Source organism: Parasteatoda tepidariorum, chromosome 11, assembly GCF_982258835.1.
Source record: "Parasteatoda tepidariorum strain Cologne lab strain chromosome 11, Ptep-v5.0, whole genome shotgun sequence".
Lineage (NCBI taxonomy): Eukaryota > Metazoa > Arthropoda > Arachnida > Araneae > Theridiidae > Parasteatoda > Parasteatoda tepidariorum.
Genome location: NC_141765.1, coordinates 78,612,882 through 78,633,235, shown reverse-complemented (window position 1 = coordinate 78,633,235; position 20,354 = coordinate 78,612,882). Strand labels below are relative to the sequence as shown.

The window sequence follows — 20,354 nt, the reverse complement described above, 5'->3', positions numbered from 1 at the left end:
ATTAATTTGCGTTCTCTCATGGATCACATTTGACACACACAGTTTGAGATGATAGTGCTGTAAATTACGTTGTTTATCGATCCCTTTTTTGGTCATTTCCATATGCTTTTTCAAATTCCAATATTTTCAAAATGAGTATTCATACATTCCACTTGATTTTCAATGATATATGTATATTTAAATGGTTGCCTTTTTCTGAAAATAGTTGATTTTTAGCTACTTTTGCAAGAGTTAGCAGCCATAGTTGCCTTCCCTTGGTTTCAGTAGCAAATCGTCACATTTTAGTTGCCAGTGGAAGCCTTACTTAAATTATAGTAAATATGCAGAATGAAAGTTTGCAACAAGTTGATAACATTTCATTGGAAAAGAGAAAAACATTTTGCATGCAAATAACTATTATCAAATGGCTTTAAAAAAATTATGTACAGTAAATACAATTTAATTATTAAACACTTACAATAAGTAAAGGATAGTCAATAGCAGAGAGATAACCATGGTCACCTTTCATTGCAACATCAACTTTAAAAGAAACATAAGACTTGTATTACAATAAAACATAATCTAATACATTAGCTTTAAAAAATTAAGCTTAGAGATTTCTCAAAAGCTATCTCTTAAATGAATTAACTTTTTGAAAACATATATTTCAGATTGAAAGTTCATATTATATATATAAGTTCATTATATTGTTTTTAAACAACAGAAAAAATTTAGAACAATATTGGTATTTTCTTTTATTACAATATTTCTAAGAGTACTTAAATTAATGAAGCAACTCATACTTTTATTTTATATAATAAATCACTTAAATTTAATACTATAAAGAATAAAAATTGGAAAATCAAAATTTTTTTAATCGGTAATCTGAAATTGAATCCAATTAAAAAATTAAATTAGTAAAAATATTATGTATATATGAAATTAACATCACAAGGAGGTATTAATTACAGTAAAATTACCAGTAGCATTAAAGCTTGTTTGGTCAACGCTTTCTATTTTCAAAATGAACAAATATACTCCATCTAGGTCAACAGAGGTAAGTTTTGGGCCAAGCTGTTAAATATATATGAAATATTTTATTTATATATACATATAACACAATGAACAGACAAAAAAAAAGGAATTAAAGAAAAGAGATTAACAAAGAATTAAGAAAAAATAATTAATAAGTTTTATTTACTGTGTATAAGCAGCAAGTACATAGAACCCATAAAATGAATTAAAAATAAAAAGGAAACAAGAAAACAAATATATTTTTAAAGAAAAGATGAAATCATGATCATGACTAATTTTCCCTAAATTTTGGTTAATAGCATTATAATTAAAAATAATTCCACTAAGAGTTTTATTATTTTTATTATAGCTTTTAATTATGTTAAAATCTTTTAATGGAAACAAATTCTTTAAATTGTCAGATATATTATGACATTAAACATATCAAAAATAGGGTTTTGAAAGCCATCAAAAACAGGGTTTTTCTGAAAACAAATTATCACATGCCAAGAGTGAATCCTAATGGTTCAAGAGGCACACATTTAATACGCTAACTAATTAGTTTAAACAATAATTTCAGGGTGGGGTCTCTATAGAAAAAATCAAATTTCCTGAGATTTCTAGGGTAAAATTAGATAAGCTTGGCAAAAATTTTCATGATTTAAAGCAACATACTTTTAAATGAAATTTAAAGGGTAACATATAATTTTATAAGTATTACAAATTTATATTTAAAGACAGAAGATTTTTTTTCATGAAATTAAATAAAAACAATTTTTCCTACTATCTTTATTATTTTCAATATATATTTCTTTACAGGAATTATTTAGAATTTGGTTTCCAAATATGTTTATTTTTTAAATGTTCTAAGTTATTAAAATGAAATTAAAATATTAATTAGAATTGGTTGGAAATTAAAATTGGATTATTTATTAGAATAACACTAATGGAAAAGAAAATAAGTAAAAGAGCTACAGAAAAATTTTTTAAAGTTACAATTGTTTAAATAAAAGTCTCTTATAGACTCTAATCTAGAAGATTTGTTACTGTATTTACTGAAAATCATAAATAAGCATATGACCCCTGAATTCAGCACAAAAAAAATTTCATAATGCAAAATCATTAATTGAGCTCCCTTTCAGAAAATGGCTGCGGGTAAGGTTAATTTAACGAATTTTACCAGCATTATTAATTAAAATAAAAGGATATTAAATCAAAAACCTAAATTTTTCAATTTTTCTAATCAATTGTTGTAAAATCCGTTTTTGTATTCAGAGAAAATACAATGTTCTGAACAAAGACAAAAATCAGGAATATCAGGATAAAAATCTAAAACTCAGGACAAAATATTTTTCATCAGGAAAAATCAGAAATATCAACACAACTATGAACTCTACAAGCCAAAACAAAAAGAAATTAGCCACAAATAGATATTTAAGGGGTCAATAGCTTAGAAGGACAGTGAAAGTGAGATAGGGAAACGGAGTTTTAAATTGTTAATGTTATTTCTACTTTTTTTAGCAATCAGGAAACTAATTGCAAAATGGGAAATAATATTGCATTATTCAATATAACTTGCCCCAAAATGATATTGTACATAAGATTATTTTTAATAATGATTCAGTGCATTTCTTTAAAAATTAATATAATAAAGGTTAACATATTTACTGATTTGTAAGGTATGCCAATTTTTACACGATTTTAAACCACCTAGAATGAAAAGTATGACTTTTTTTGTTTAGTTATTATAACTGTTTATTTTTTATTAAACGCAAATGATAAAATTTTTAATGCATTACTCTCATTTTTTTTAGCTTTGCTTTTTTTTAATTGTTTCATTAAATTTTTATTCATGTATGGGACACCACCAATAAAATATTGTGAATGACCACACAACCAACAGTTCTTAATTATTATGTTAAGAAATTAAGAAATTTTGAAACTGAAATTAAAAAAAAATTTCTTTGAAAAGTAGAGCCATCCAATTAAATAATCATACTATACTTGAAGATATCAATTAAGATATAAATTAAAAACCCCATTAAAAATTGGAATTTATTAGTACAGAGGCATTTTTAAGTTTGGGCCTAGATGACCTTTTCCCAGCAGTGACTCATAATTTTTTTTTTCCTCAAAAATTTGCCAAACCAATTGCCAATTTGCTTAACATGTGTGTTCGAGAAAGAATTTAAAAAAATATTAAAAGAAAAATTGGTTCCACATGCATATCATTTATCATGTTAAGTTTTACATGGAATTATAAATAGAAAAGAGACAGGCTTTTCTATTCATCAACACTTTGTTATTAAGGTTAGAAATTTTAGTTAAAAAAAAGTTTTTTTTTTCTATTTTCAAATATTTTTGGGGTGAAATTAAAATTACAATGCAAGGCAAAAACTTAAAATTTTTTTAGCCCATATTTTAATTTTGAGAAATTTTATATACTTACTTTGTCTTTGAAATTTTAAAAAAATTTATGATTTTTCATTATTTTTTAACCTTGTGAAATTTTTAAAAATAATTGTTATATTCTTTTTCAACAGAAAAATATAATTTAAGCTCTTATTAGTACCATCAATTTGGAATTCTTTATTTCTGATGTTTATTTACAAAGTTACGAGAATTTAAAGTGTGGAGTTACGTATTTTCTAAATTATTAAAAATTAAAGGTCTATTTTGAAATGAAAGAAAAAAATAAAAACAACAAACTAATTACATAAAATATTATTTTTAAGAATGTAAAATAGTTTTTAAAACAAATAAATAAACCTGAGAAACTAAAGTGAAAAGACCTTGCTTGATTAAACACTTCATTTGCTTAAAAAATATACAAATCCGAAATAACAGTTGACATGTTTCAAGTGCTTAAAAAAGGCAAAATAAAGGTGATAAACAAACTAGAAAAACCACAGTAGCCAAGAGAGAAAAAAAGATAAAGAACATAACAAGTAAAACCACAGTGATCATATGGAGAGGAGATGATGTTGTTAACAACGGAAGCAGCATTCATATGAATAAAATAAAATTCCAGGGCATAAAGATGAGCTGATGTGACTGTGGTGGAAATAACTTTGGCATTAAATTGAATATTTGCCCAATATTCCAACAATGTGCAGCAACTAATGATTTCTCATAATGTTGATAATGGACAGTTTTATTGTCTTCTTTAAATCTAAATTTTGAAGCGTAGTTTGCTCGATGAAGCCAAGGTCGAACTTACAAGAAATGTGGTAAATACCCCAGCTATTATCAAACCTAATGGGATCTTTAAGAGACTTAAATTCAATTTTGCTAACAGGTTTAAAAATGACTTTAAAACCAAAATGAGAAGAGATATTAGCAATTTATAACAAACGGAAGAAAAAACTTTAAAGTAACAAGTTTTCTGTTAGGATTAGAGGAGGATGAGCATTTGGGTCTAGTGAATTTAGCAAGAACTGACTCAACTATAAAAAGGTTAAATCCATAGTTAGCAGCTAGCCAGCAGAGAAAGTTAAGCTCAGAATTTAAAGAAGTTAGAGACCAATGGAGTCAGAAAAAGTTTGGAGTTAGACCAAAGATTTAGTGTGCGGAAAACAAAAGTACGAAGTGTAAAAATTTTCAGACAATTAGGGTGTTTAGAATTAACATGAGGGGCCAAAGGGACGACAAAGTGTTTATGATTAACAGAGGTGGAAAAATTATCAGAGTATTTAGTTACAAGAACATCTAAAAAAGGTTAAGTAAAATTAATTTTCATGTCTTAAATTGAATGTTGGAGTCAGCCAAATTGACAAAAGAAAGATACTCTGGAAAATCATTTTCACTGTCTACTAAGACAAATGTATTGTCAACATATCTTTTCCACTATGAGAATTTGAAAAATTTAAATCATTTTTCTTCGAAATAATACATGTCACAATGAATGGGATAGAGAAGGCTGCTCATAGCAAAGCCCTCAATTTGTTTATAGAAACTACCATTAAATTAAAAAGCAGTTTGCTAAATACAGGAATTGACAAGAGAGATAATATCATCAATTTTAACAAAAGAATAGTAAAATTCTTGCAACCATAGTTTTAAACAATCAATAGCACCAGAAATAGGGACATTAGTGAAAAGAGAAATATCAAGAGAGAGCACAGTTTTAATGGATCGCGAAACATGTGCTAGCTAGGAAACAAACATGGGAATGTTTACAGTATGGATATTGTTGAGGTGAGATGATGCTCGTTAAATTAGGAGCAAGTTTATAGCACGGGGTATTAATGTTCGAAACAAAAGGTCTAAAAGCAAGTTGGGGCTTGTGAACTTTAAGAAGAGCATAGAAATTAGCACATTTTGAAATCGAAGGTGCTTAGCTTAGTGTAGTCGTTACTATGCTTAGTGTAAAAGAGAACAAGAGCCTTTTATTTTATTCTTAATAGAAGTATAATAAGAAGGGGTATGGTCAGACTTTAAAATTGTGCAAGGGCAAGAAACTAAGGTATTCTCAGCATAATTATAGTAATCAGATTTTTTGAGAACACCAGTCTCTTCTCTTCTCTCTTCCTTATCCCCAAAGTTAGCAGGGCTAAACAATGTCCATGAAATTCATGACCTGGAGGAAGTCGACCACCAAAAGTGGGTTATTCAGAATGTCCCTTTTGTCCAGACCAAGACAGTCCAGGATATGTTGGGGAGAAGCCTGCATGTTGTGGCACCTGGGGCAGTTTGGGAAGATTTTAACACTACCCTCGAAAGAAAGGGACTTAAGGTGGCCGCTGATAAGCCTGGTAAGTGTCGTCTGTTCCTTGCGATTGCACCGAATGTTGAGTGCACCTCCTGGACGGGTGCTCTGGTACCAGTGATGTTTGGGGGGCACGAGCCAGGAAACATTGTCTTCTTTTTTCTTTTTTGATGCCAGTTCCATGAAGGTGAGTGAACTTGGACTCATCAAAGTTTCTACTGTCCCCTCCTTAGCCAGCGTGTCGGCGATGTCATTGCCCAGAACCCCAACGTGAGAAGGGATCCATTAGAGGTGGACTTCGCGTAATCGTGAGAGGATTTCAAGTTTGCGCAGGATTGAAGCTCCTGATTTGTCTCTCACCTTCCTCCAATGCGATAAGTACTGTATGAAACTGAGACTGTCAGAGAGTATCCAGATGTTATTACACCAGTCTTCCCACCTTTATCTGCTTTGGTAATGAAAATGTCAGAATGAGATTTGAGTTCATTCATAGCTTGTTTGTGAGGGTAGGTGAGATTAGATTTATTCAAGTGTTTATTTAAAGAAATAGTATTAGAAATTAAATGTCATAGAGTATGAATTTGACCAGGAGAAACTTTACTCCACGCCAGATTTTTCAACAAAAAATAAGCACCTTTTAAGTACTTTTTAAGCACTCAAAAAATATTTTTAATCACTTTCCAAAAAAAAATCATAATTAGGATCTGTGCAGTAATAAAAGTTATTTTTTCTATCGTCTAAAATTCTTAATTTATAAACATAAAATCAATAAAATTTAAAAACATTTTCAAAAATTTCACATAATTATGATAAAAATAACTAGATTCTGATAAATATTGCAGAGAAAATTGTGAAAATCATGCATTTTTTCTAATTTAGAACGTCAATCGACACGACAAAGAAAAAATCTCTTTTTTAAAGATAGAAAATTAAGCACTTTTTACAAACCCCGAATAAAAAAAGCACCTTTAAGGGCTTTTCAAATACGTAAATCAAAAATAAGCACTTTTAAAAAATGCTACACACCCCTTAAATGTTGAGTCTAATGGGGCAATAATATTGGAAACTGAAAATTTTGAAGTAACAATGAAAACAGGATTTAAATTTTGTTGCTACTTCAAAATTTGTGGTTTCCAATATTATTGCCTTATTAGACTCAAATTTAAGTGGAGTAAAGTTTCTCCTGGTCAAATTGATACTTTCTGACATTTAATTTTTAACATTTCTTAAAAATAAACACCTGAATAAATCTAATTTTCCCTACTCTCAAAAACAAGACAATTAATGAACTCAATTTTCATTACCAAAGCAGATAGTGGGGAGCAGACTTACTCAAAATGACAAAAATTCAATACAAATGAAAAAACTAAAGATAGCCTGTTTCCTGAAAAATGATGCAGTATTACATTTGTTTTGAAGTTTGTCAATTGCTAAAATCTTAAAAAATTGTTTGTAAAAACTGTATGACAGAACCACATTTGATTCCAGGGTTCCCACTCTTTTAACGAAGCAAAAAGTAAGCACTTTTAAGGACTTTTTTTGAAAAAATTAAGTACTCTTTTGAAAAATTAAGGACTTAAATAATATGATTGTTTATCATCGAAGATACATATACCACCAGTGACAGTGCTAATTATTTACCTTTAAAAAAATTCAATAAACAAAAAAAAAAATTCTAAAAAACAATTATATTATAATTAAAGCACTGATATAATTGTATTAATTAACAGAGCTTGCCAAAGAAGTACCAGACACTTTTTGCAAACCCGAGTTGTTTTTTTCCCCCAAGCATTTTCAGATTGTTAAATGTTGACGCCAGCTATGAAACTAATCTGTATTCCATTTATAATGATTTAATTGAAATATAATTGTAAAATTAAGCGCAGAAATTAAGATTTGCAATTTTTTTCATGTAAATTTTTAAAAAAAAGAGTAAATTAAGTAATTTGGCAAAAACGCTCAAAACATTATTACAACAAGTTTTTATATTTCGCTATGAAACCAGCAAATGTGTTATATTTACTTTTATGGTAAACTTTACACAAAATTATTTTCAGCCAAACCTGTTATTAGGAATTAACTTTACAATATGTTAATAAACATTCTGGCGAAAAACATGAACAAACTTTAAAGCAACCAAAAATTGAATAAAAATTAAAAACAGTATATTAAGTTGCAATGTTAACTGAATAAAATGATTACTAAAATCTAAGGATCTTTTAGTTGAGTAGTTTTAAATTTTTATGTAACAATCTAAAACTTTTAAAAGAAATTTTACATTGCCACAAAACAAATTATAAATAGTTACCAAATATTTAACTTTCTTGTTAGAAGCAAATCATGCTTTCTTATTTAGCACTCAGGAAAAAAAAATTAAAGTATTTTTTAAAAAACTTGAGGTTTTCGTCAAAAACCCTATAAACCCCAGGTTTTTGATGAAAAACCTAAGGTGGGCTGGGATTTTTCAAACCCTGTTTAATTTTTAGTAAAATCATGAATTTTAAAAAATGTTACTGCTTTCTATAAATTTACAGTTACTTATTACACATTGAAATATTGCTAAAATTTATTTTATTCTTCAAGATTTTAGGAAAGCTACATTATGGATTCTAGCTCAAGCATTTTTTCTGATACTTCTTTTCTTAGCGTTTTACTTAATTCTTATAAGCAGATAGATATGCGTTACCAGTATAACTGAATTTCTTTAATTCTGTCAATTTTGAAGTGTGGTTAATGTGGGTCTTCTATTTAGGTACCTTAAAGCTGCCCCCCCCCCCCTCCAAAAAAAAGCACCATCTCTTCCATGTATTCCCCTTGTCCACACTATTCTTTAATTTTAGAATGCTCACTACTCTTTTATTTCAGAATATATTAATGAAAGAACCAATAAATTAATGAGAGGACATGCTTTCTTCCTTTTGCCTGTACCCCCCTCCACACACATTAATTTTTGCCTCTCTAAAATGCTTTACCCACGATGCATGGTCTAATTCTAAGTGATAATGACATGTTTTAAAAAATTGAACTGAAAAATTGTTCTGATCAACTATAGTGATGCTGAAAAATTAAAGACTCTTAAAAACCTTGTACCAAAATTAAGTACTTTTAAAGGCCATTATTATCCTAAATAAAATTAATCAGTTCTTAAGGACCGTGGGAACCCTGAATTCAGTTAAATTGAATAAAAAAATATAAACAAAATTAATAAAAATACAGTCACAGGAAGGAGATTTTCTACAAGAAAATTAAAAAAAATGGAAAGCCTAAATGATTAATTGCATTTCAATAAGTGAACAAAAATGTGTAGAACTATAGATGATGTCTTATGAAAAATTAAATTTACTGGTATGACAGAAGAATTTTAAAAATCGCAGAAGGTTTTGTTACATTAAACATTTTTATTAAAAGTGATATATAAAGCTTTTATTATAAAAAATATTGCATAAGCTGTTTTTTATTGTGAAAATTACTCAATAAAGTCCCCCAAAAATTATAATTCCAGGCGCATTAAAACCTTAAAATGGCCCTGCATTATGTAACATATTGTAGCGATTTCTTAATTTAAAAGTGTTTTAGTACAGCATTAAAACAGGCATTATTTTCTCTTTTTTAGAATGTATATTTTGGAATAATAAAGTAAACCTTTTGTAAAATCGATTTTTCAAATTGATCAGTTAAGAATGAATAAATAATATATTAAAATAAATATAATACAAAATATGAATTCTTGTAAAATAGTGAAGTACTACATTACAAAGTACTATAATCAATAGCTTTTAAATAAGAAAATAAAGCAATATCAAAAGAAATTTTATGGAATTTAAAGTTCCAAAATTATTTTAAAATTGAAGTGAAAAAATAAAAACTTTAGTAATACCATTAATTCATATTTTTTCAAATGATAAATTTTTCAAATATAAATAGTTTTCAAAAAATGGATTTAACTTCATTGACCTGTTTTAGTTTAGAAAGATTTCATCTCATATGCTGTAGCAGGATGATTTGTCAACAAAAATTTTATATTCATATGCGCCGTAAATCTATATTATTATAAATATATTTAAAAATATTTTTAAAAAACAGTATTGAGATATTTCCTTAGATACCAAGATACAATTTTACAGCAACAAAATTTTGCACTAAATAGCAATTAAATTAGAAACAAAACATCAAATGCATCATGCTATGAAGGCAGCAGCGGTTAATTTTTTAGAAAATATAATAGAAACATACCTTAGATGGATAAGAGCTAGCACCAAAAAAATAACCATTCGAATTTACATGAAAAATAGAAAGATTGTCATTAATAAAGCGGGCAGAGTTAATTTCGACAGCAGCTCTTTTATTTCTGGATTGCTCTTGTAAAAAGATTCCTGGAAAAAAATAATAAATATGATAAATGGTTGACATTATATTAAACCTCCTCAACAATATATAAGAAACAAGGTAAAGAAATGCTATACCACATGTTATATATAAAAAAAGAATAAAATAAAAATATATTTTTAAAATTAGCCACAATAAATACAGATAAGTCAGAGTGTTGAATTAAATAAATGACTGAAACTCCACGGCAGCAACCAACTCCTTTTACAATGCATAGAAGTGAATACCATTCTTACAAGGAAATGGCACTAAGTGTAACATAAAAAGTTTGATATTGATTAAAGCTTTTTTTAAACAGATTTTCATTCATTGAATTTGATGTTACTTGTTTCAAAACCACTTGAATAGTTAAGTTATTCTCCAAAAAAAACATTTTAAGCTGCACAATAGGAAGAAAAAGACTGTAAAAATCATTTTGTTCTTATGATGCAAATGGGAAAACACACATATCTTTTGCTCAAAGAGTGTTGAATTCAAACTCTGCGTCCGGCAGAAATTCAATTTTTTTTCGATCAATTTCTGTCAATTCTTTTATTTCAATTGGGAATCAAAATTGAAAATTGAGGCTATCCCAGAAGGAACTACAAGATGTTTACTTTATTTCACAAATGAAAATAATCATGTATAAAACTCATGAAAAAATAAAACAAGACAACAACTGATACAAAAAGATAATTTGTTTGTTAAGTAATTTTATTTGTGTTTAACCAGTTTTCATCAAAAATATTGAGAAACATAAGATCAAATGTGCATTTAACAAACTCGGATATGATAACTACCCAGATTATTTTTAAAATGCTGTTCAAATATTTTTTTTTTCAAATCCAAACTCCGAAAAATTAAGTCCAGACAATTATTCAAGTTCTGAAAAACTAGATAATTGTCATAAAAGTGCTAGCAAAGAATTCGTAAAATATGCTCAATATCATGAATTAAATATTTTTCCTTATCGTGTATTGGCTGCTACTCTAAACACACATGAAGTGTCAAAATATTGGCTATTTAAAAAAACATGAATGCATATATTGAAAAAATATAACTAAAAAAAACTAACTAAAAATATTCAGAGAATTTGAGAAAAACTTAAAAAAACAACAACAAAGTAATTTTGAACATTAGTTTTGAGCAAATAGCTTCTTGAAAGATAGATACGTGTGCTTTGTCATTGGATTACCAAGAGAGTAGAATAGCTCCATTTTTTTCTTCAGTTACATGCAGCTAGATTTATGAATAAAAAAAGTTATGGACATTAAGAACATATGAGCCACCTTATCTAAAACTAGGCTATTTTGTTGAATTGAGTCAAATTTGAAAATAGCCCCCTCATTGTGGTTTTGAAATAAAAAATATTTTCTCCACAAGTAGTTTTTTGTAAAAAAAAATTATTAAACTTTGTGACATGACAGCAACAATCATTGATCCATTTTAAATGGAATAAGTCAAATGATGCAGAGAAGTTATAACAATGAAACATAAATGATTTAATATTGGTAATGCATAGAAATATTTTAACAAAATCAACAATTAAAAAACGAGCCAAATGTAATCAAAAATAGATCTAGTTTTAGCAAATCCTTTTTTCTAATTTGTAAGCTAACTTTGACACCTTCCTTGCATATTCTAAATAAAATAATTACTACAATATGAGACATTACTTATTATAATAATGATGTTCTTTTAACTGAGAAATTAAAGTGGAAAAAATGTCTTTCAAGAATGAACACACTGAAACATTGAATCTGAGAATTCTGAAACAATTGTAATAATAATTGAAATTTTATTTCATATTGTAAATAGGCAGAGGGAATACAAAATGTTAAAAGCCCATTTGTTTTAAGTATTATTGTGTTCAGCATTCTTCAAGTAAAAAATTACAGAAAATAAATATGTACTTAAATGCAAAAATTTTTCTTAACTTTAAGCCGTTTTTGGTTTTGAAATTATAAATATGTCACACAAGAAAAGATTCCCTAATGTCATTAAAAATAAGTTGTTCCTTAAGTTAACATCTTTTACTTTATTAACAGTAATTTTCTGTAGAAAAGTTGCACTGTTGTACACACATCACTTGTGAAAAACATCACCAAGAACAAATAAAAGTGGAAGCCTAGACATAACTAAAGAATGTATTTTTACAGTTTTGTGTAAATTTTAATTTTGATATGCTTGCTTCTTTACTGTTTAAGTTACTTTGCTCAATGATTCTTAAAGCTACCATAACTTTGCAAAGAGAATTTATGTTAAGTCAGTTATTTATTTTTCTTTTGTTAGAAACAAATATTCTTTAAGGTTTTACTTTAGATTGTTAGGTTTGATTAGTCTCAGCCAAACTAAGTAAACTTTAACTTTCAAAGACATGTACTATGTATACATTAATTAATTAATAATTATTGATTTGATCAGAATAGAGAAAAAAATTACTAAATTTTAGAGATTTTTGGACAATTTTCACCTGAAAACATAACATAGGGGAAAAACGACATGGCAGCATTAAAAATTACTAAATTTTAGAGATTTGTGGACAATTTTGACCTGAAAACATAAGATAGAGGAAAATCTTAAAACATCTACAAAAAAATAAGAAAAGTTTATAATAAGCCTATTTTCCTCAGAAAAATGTGCAGAACTAATTAAATAATTTAAAACAATTAATTGGTAGAACTAAATAACCTAAAAACAACATATCAATACCTTTATTGTCTGTTCCATGATTTTTGTCCTCCATGATCAAAGAATTGTTTCCCTTAAAAAGAAAACATATAAAAACTTAATAGTAGAAATAACTATTATCTTAAAATGCTAAATCCGCAGTAAAATTTTGAGGACACATATTACAGAGAAGAAAAAAAGAAATATTAGAATTTAATTGAAAATTGCATTGATTGGATTTATTTACAGTGATGGAATGTAGCTAATACTCAGCAGTTTATGAAATGTCAAAAGTTTTCAGAACTTACTTCTAAAATGTCCTGAATTTGAAACCAACTATTAAAAACATAGAAATTAAATCTATACCTTGAAATTGCATTTACAGTAGAACTCCATATTAGCGATGTTTGCAGGATTGGTCAGAAATGTCATTAAATTATTTTTTTATATATTATATAGAAACTAAAATAAATATATACTGATATGTGATGCAATTTTTTTTCATTTTAATAAAGAAGCAAAAGCTTACACATTTACAAAACTTTGACTTAAAAAATTGAGAAATTTTAGCTTGCTTAGTTTTTTAATTTTAAAGATGCCGATGAGTCTAATCTTAACAAAACAAAATTGATCAAGCAGGTGCTACTGGTTGTTACTAGAAACTTTGTGACCTTTGACCTCTTTGCTCCCCCATTGTGGCTAGACTTTAGAGGAGGGTCAGAGGGAACAAAAACGATGTGAAAAAGGGAAACGATAAAATCAAATTTTATTACAAACCATTCAATAATAATTTTTTCCTAAAAAGCTAAGATTCAAAGTAAAATTTATATCAATTTCATTTTTTTTTAATTTCAGATTCAAAACAAAACTAATATTACTTTATTTTTCTTCTTTTAATCCGTTTTTATCTATCCATATTTAAAAGGGCACCAACCAAAAACTACTGCAAAGAATCAATCTAACTTTTTCACAAGCAAGCAGTGTTATATCAGCTCTCAAAATATTTAATGATTATACGGCTTAAGTGTGAAAATATAATCAAGTCCTCTATTAGGAAAAAACTAAATTACTTTACAAACAATCCAATACCCAATACACACTTCTTCACGTAAAATATTATATGATCCCAGTTTATCACTTGGATGGTTCTCTTGTTTTAAACAATTATTTTTAAAATATAAATACAGTTCCTTATCTGACATAAAATCATGTATGACAAAACACAACTATTTAATACATTTGAATATATTTTCATTAAAATAAACAAAGAGCAACTGAAATAGACAAACTAAGCTATACAAACCTGAAAGTTTGAAGACATATTAGCAATGCTGCTAAATTTGTGCAACTCAGTCGGTGAGGGATTGTATAAACTCAGTTTACAGTCAGGAGGAACATTAAGCTTAAAAATAAATAAATAAAAACGTTAAAAGCTATTAAAATAAATCAATCATGGAAGAATAACAGGCACAGTTCAACTAACCTTTTCATCAAAAGTAACAAACGATGCATTCACATCCTGAAATGATGCAAAAATTTATTATACTTTAGCATATTATAAAAAAAAATAATAAGTACAGAATTGAAAATAAGACAATAGAACTTCTAAATAACTCTTTTATTTAATGACTAGATTTTTGTATGCTAACATCTTAGAAAAAGATAAAATCACCAAATTTTATCTCACCAGTGAGATAAGACTGGAAGCATATGTTAACTTTACAGAAAATTTAGAAATGCTAGAATTTCAGTGAAAAAATAGCAGACCTTTTTATTTCATATTACAATTTTGTGCAAATTTCACATGTGAGGTAATTATCTTCTTCCCTCTCTCCACTGCAGTGTTCGTAGGACCAGCAAAAATACTTTCCACATTTAATCCTTCTTTCTTTTTGAGTTAGAGAATAGATCATTACTATATAATAAACAATCAACATTTGGTGGGGTTTTAAAGTCGTCATTGGAAGAAACATCAATCAAGGATTAAGGCGTTTCTGATAAAAACTGTTTTGTTATATTGATTCTTCATGCACTTTTCTTTTTGGTCATTTTGTTTTGAAGCTTTCCCTTTTCTAGTCACTGGAAAATAACTTTCATTTCCTTGAAAGCAATTCGTGTCATGTTTTTTTTTCTTCATCTTTTTTTCTCCTGATATTTTAAATAGGCTTTACATTTTAATAGTAGTACTGAATCATACCCAATCTGTACCAGATCTTACCCAGAGGGCAAAGATTATCGAAACAAAACAGAATCATGCTACTACCGTACTAAATCTTCATTGGTTGCTAGGGTATGAATATTTAGTAAATGTATGATAATCTGCATTAAAAAGATTTTTAAAACTGAAATGAATAATAAATAAGGGTAGTTTAAAAAAAACTAAAGAACATTAGAGAGTTGACACAGTAAAACAAACTTTTCCACACAGATATTTAAATCAGGGATGAGAGAAGTTGGAAAGTAAAAAAGAGGAAGTTCAAGAATGAATATATATATATATATATAGGAAAAAGTGTAATTTTTGAACTTGTAAACCATGTGATTATAAATCTCGATGATTAATTTTAAAATTGCATGAATATATAAACATGAATCACAAGTATGATTTTAAATTAAGAGAATATGAATCACATGCATGATTTGAAATTAAGAGAATATGAATCACATGCATGATTTGAAATTAAGAGAATATGAATCCCGAAATGAGGCTTCTAAATCACATGAATATGAAACTCTATATCGGATTTAAAAAATGCGAAAATACAAATCATGATGCGTAATTTTTAGATCACGTAAATACGAATCACGATGCGTAATTCTTAAATAGCGCGAATACGAATCCCACTGTCTAATTTTTAAAGCACGCATAAATAGGAAAATCGATGTTTGATATTACAATCACAAAAACGAATCACGACATTGGATTTCAAGCTCGCGTGAATACGAATCGCTATACAGGGCTTTAAAAGTGCATAATTACAAATCGCGATATTGGATTTCAAGCTCGCATGAATACGAATCGCTATACAGGGCTTTAAAAGTGCGTATTTACAAATCGCGATAATGGATTTTTAAATCTCGTAAATAAGAATCGCAATGTACGATATTTAAATCGCCAGATTAAGAATCGCAACATTCAACTTTTAAATCAGGTAAATACGAAAATCAATGTTTGAGGGAGGAATGAGGACTTCAATACTTTCGCTTCGAGGAAAATTTAATTCCTCATAAAATATTTTAACTTGTGCAAAAAAAAATTTCAGCGGAAATTAGCGGGAAAAATGGAAAAATCTGAAAAAAAGCAGAAATCTGCGAATCCGCGGAATAATCACATCCCTGTTAAATAAAATTCAACAGCACGCCATTATGGCAGCTCTATCTTTATTCAGAGTCTGTCTGCTAGAAAGTAGAACTAATTTTGCCAGAATCAAGATACCCAGTTTTAACTCACTCTCTTCTACATTCTTTAGTATGCCCACAACTTCTTTACAGTGATTCATTATTATGATCAACACATGAAATTTCACTAGCTTATTTACTTTTTCTTTTTTAAGGTATACTTGTTTTCTCCCCCCCCCTTAAAAACGGATGCATTGAGAAATTATAAACAACTTTTATTATACAGGGTGTCTATAAAAGAACTCCGGGGTTTTAAAAATTCATATCTCACGAACTATAAAAGATAGCAAAATTTAGTCGATTTCTCTGAAAAGAGTAGCTGAAAAAGTTTTACTCATACCAATTGGGAATGTTTGTATCAACTGTTGGCGGCGCTGCAGGGCGTTGACCTTGAAATGACGTCGCGAAATTTGAAATGATGGCGACTCCGCAACAAAAGGCTCAATGTGTTATTTGGCTCATAGAAACGAAGTCTTTAGTTACCGTACAAAGAAACTTTCGACGTAACTATGGTGTTAACCCGCCTTCTGACAAAACCATTCGTCAATGGTTCAGTGCATTTAAGGAAACAGGAAGTGTTTTGAAGCAAAAGTCGCCGGATAGGCCGAGTGTGTCTCAAGAGAAAGTGGACAGAATCCGAACTTCATGCCTTCGAAGCCCTAAGAAATCGTTGACAAGATGCAGCCTGGAGTTGGGGTTACCAAGATCTCAGGGAACGAATAGTCAATTGTGTGGCAACCGTCCCCCCAGACATGCTCGCCAGGACATGGGAAGAGGTAGAATACCGTTTAGACGTCTGCACCCCGTTGTGCCACTAACGGGGCTCATATAGAACTTTACTAAGTGTTAAAAAAACTTGATAATGTAAGCTTTTCAGTCATGTATAAAACATGTATGTATGTTTTTTATTTCATTAAAATATTTTGCCGCAAAACCCCGGAGTTCTTTTATAGACACCCTGTATTAGTATGGATTATTAATAATAAACTCATTAATAAAAGGTTTTTAATGAAAAGATGACTAATTTAAATTAAAGACTTGATGGTAATATGAGATCTAAAACACAAATATTTACCTCAAGGTGAATCAACTTAGAACAGTCAAAACGTACTGGCTTAGAAGTAAAAAATCTTATTTTAGTTGAAGCACTAGTAGTCATAGGGCATATGAAATACTGCTTTAAAATATCAGGAGTCTGAAATAAAATAAATATTAAAAAGAAAATACTTTCAATTGATTCAAATTAGATTTGCTGCAGTAATTTTGAACAATATTTTTGTGGTGCCACAATAGGTATTACATATTTCGTGGCTTTTAAAATTTCTTTAATTTCTTAAACTTACTTTTTTAATCATTCTTAATCAAATTTTTATTTAATAAAACGATGATTTAATTTTTACTACATTTTATAAAAAATAAATATAAAATATTTTAATATTTTCTTAACAATCAATATAACGGTTAACTTTTTATTTTAATACTAATGTAAAACTCATTAATTCACTGCCGCAACTAAATTGAACTATTACTATTTATAACTCTTTATTTCTTACCCAAAAATGTTGCAGTTACATGTTTATACTAATTCTCTTTGTCTTTTTGGTGATTCGCTTTCACCAAATTATTTTCAAATTTAATATTAATTATGGGAGGTTAGCTTTATTTTTTGGCTATGTTATCTTTCATAAATCACCAACCATGTTATCTTTCATAAATCACCAACCATGCTCCTAACTGTCCATTGGGACCAATTCATTTACTTTCAATTTAAAATTATTGACAATTGGACTGGGGGCCCTTTGGACCTTTCAGTCCCAACTGTTAAATTCAGTCCCAACTGTCTATTTTAACAGAAATTCTCAATGTGAAGAAAATGATTTTCTTGATCCTTAAGGGACTTCTTTCTTTATTTTTATATCTTTGAATGTGGCCATATTCTATTTAATATTTACTTAATAAATAAATTTTTCCTAAACGATTTTATTCATTTTTCTGGAAGAAATATCCATAAATCCAAATTAACCACTTCCCTGTTTTGACTGAACACCGTTCGGGTACTTGAAAAAGGGCCTTCCCTGTTTTGTCCGAGCGCCGCTCGTGCGACTAATTTTTTTACTCTATTGTAATGATTTGCCCAAATTTTGTTCTTTGTTTAGTTTACAATGTTTCTAACAGATGGCTCTGGTAGTCCAGTAGAGGTATGATTGCAAAAGGTTTTGGCGCTTTTCTTTTACGTGGGAAAAGGCGTGAATTTTGTTTTCACTAGCTTAGTAGAAAAGCCAACTTTAAGTAAAAATGCAATTTTTTTTGTAATAAAAATTAAAATTATTTCATAAAATCAATAAGACTCTTGATTTGAGTTTATATAATCAATTTTAACAGAAATTTGTTTTTTAAAAATATGCTTATTTTTTTAAACAATTTGCCAGAAAAAAGATGCTGTTAAGCGGTTAAGATGCATCTGAAACGGCCAAAAACATGCTTAATACTACAATGATGCTACCCAAACTAACTACGAATTAGACAGATTACCGCAATCATAATTTTGATGTGTGTTGGACATTTTAACTTAGTCTAACCTAGAGTTCGCAACTGATATGTTACAAAGAACGAAACTGCTGTAGTTACTTTTGTGGAAGTTTACAGTGTAATAAGCTACTTTTTAGAAAAAATAATAAATGAAGCAGCACAAAAAAAAATCTTTAGTTATTCTTGGCAACACTACTTTTAATGTCAGATTAGTAAAGAAATAAGGTACAAACTCAACCAATTTTTTTTAAATCTAATTGGTGCAAATCTTATGTATTAAACAGGTCTAGCCAGCGTATTATACTTATTCATACAATTATTTCATTGTACTAAAAAAATTCCATTTCAATTGTCCAATCCCGAATATTGATAAATGCTGTTTTATTGCAAAATGGTTCTATTGTATTTTTTGAATAAAAAAACAAATAATAAAAATACAGAGAAATAGGCAAAGAATAATAGAATAAGTACCAAGTTAGAAATTTGAATAACTTACATAAACATCAGATGCTAAATAATCCTCATAGCATGAAGTCTGTCGTATTACCCATTGCAATTCAATTTGATGTGATGACTGAGACTCACAATTAACTAAAAAACACATATACATAAATGTGTATAAAGAGTTAAAGTAAAATGTGTTTGTCACAAAAAATTTGATTTATTGAACATAAGAAATGTCATTTTTTTTCTTAGATATCAACTTTGTAACATTAAAAGAATAAAGAAAAAATAATAAAATGCTTCTTTTTCTGTGATTTAAACTTCTTTGGAAAATAGAATTACAGTCGTCCCCACTTAATCGCCCCTCGGATAATCGAATAACCCGCTTATACGAATAAAATTTAATGAAACCAAATCATTTTATATTAAACTAATGTCAAATTTCCCCGTTTAAACGATTATTTGTTGTTTTTTGCCCCCGCTTAATTGCATGAAGAAGTGGTACTGAAATGAAAAAAAAAAATATTTATTTTTGAGAAATGTTTCACCAGCTAAAATACAATTTTCCTTTTTAAGATAAAGATACAAGATGGTAATTTCAATAGGGACTTCTCATTCATTAGTAGGTGTTTGGGATGAAGTTGAAAAATTAATCAAGTCTTGCTGCCAGTTATACATTGGAGTAAACAAAGGGTGTTTTACCCCTGTTTGACTTACTTCACTCGCACATCATTTAGTATGTGAAAAAGGGATAGAGTGATTTGTTTTTAGGTCAAGACTTTTTCGGATAGGATCAAATAATATTTTAGTTCCAACATGATTCACTAACATTGATTAATTTTTATGTAACTTTAAATGATATTTTTTTATGATACTAAGGTAGAAAGTTTTAATTATAATTATTTATTGATCATAAAACTGAGTTTATTTGATCAAAACGCTATACTACGCATTAAATACCATTAAAAAGCAAAATTTCACAAAAATTCAGAATTTAAGATTGAATATAGCACTCCCCTTTTAATTGAATTACCCGCTTAATAGCATAGATTTGGCTGGAACCGATGGTATTCCTTTAAGCGGGGTTGACTGTATTTACATAGTTCAACTAAAACAATACAGATTTATTAAAATTGATAGATAAACGGATAAATAGTCAACAATGGATAAATATTCAATATTCAAAGCAAAAAAACAAAAAAAAAATTTCTGAAAAAGCACTTAAATTTGTAATAACTGGAGAGCA

The 20,354-nt window shown here is 28.3% G+C and overlaps 1 protein-coding gene across 2 annotated transcripts in view; it reads right to left on the bottom strand.

Annotated features, from left to right (window-relative positions):
• LOC107451510 (Golgi-pH regulating cation channel) overlaps positions 1-20,354 on the bottom strand; it is an 83,027-nt gene that overhangs the window by 46,897 nt on the left and 15,776 nt on the right. Inside the window, exons 3-10 of one of the 2 annotated variants that reach the window (XM_087154926.1) lie at positions 19,161-19,255; positions 17,211-17,330; positions 14,220-14,255; positions 14,040-14,138; positions 12,779-12,830; positions 9,935-10,074; positions 960-1,053; positions 458-519 (exon numbers count right to left, since the gene is read on the bottom strand). In XM_087154926.1, the coding sequence (XP_087011052.1) occupies positions 458-519; positions 960-1,053; positions 9,935-10,074; positions 12,779-12,830; positions 14,040-14,138; positions 14,220-14,255; positions 17,211-17,330; positions 19,161-19,255 (698 nt within the window). Of the gene's footprint in view, positions 1-457; positions 520-959; positions 1,054-9,934; positions 10,077-12,778; positions 12,831-14,039; positions 14,139-14,219; positions 14,256-17,210; positions 17,331-19,160; positions 19,256-20,354 lie in introns of both variants that reach the window. The other variant, XM_087154927.1, reaches the window with a different exon arrangement.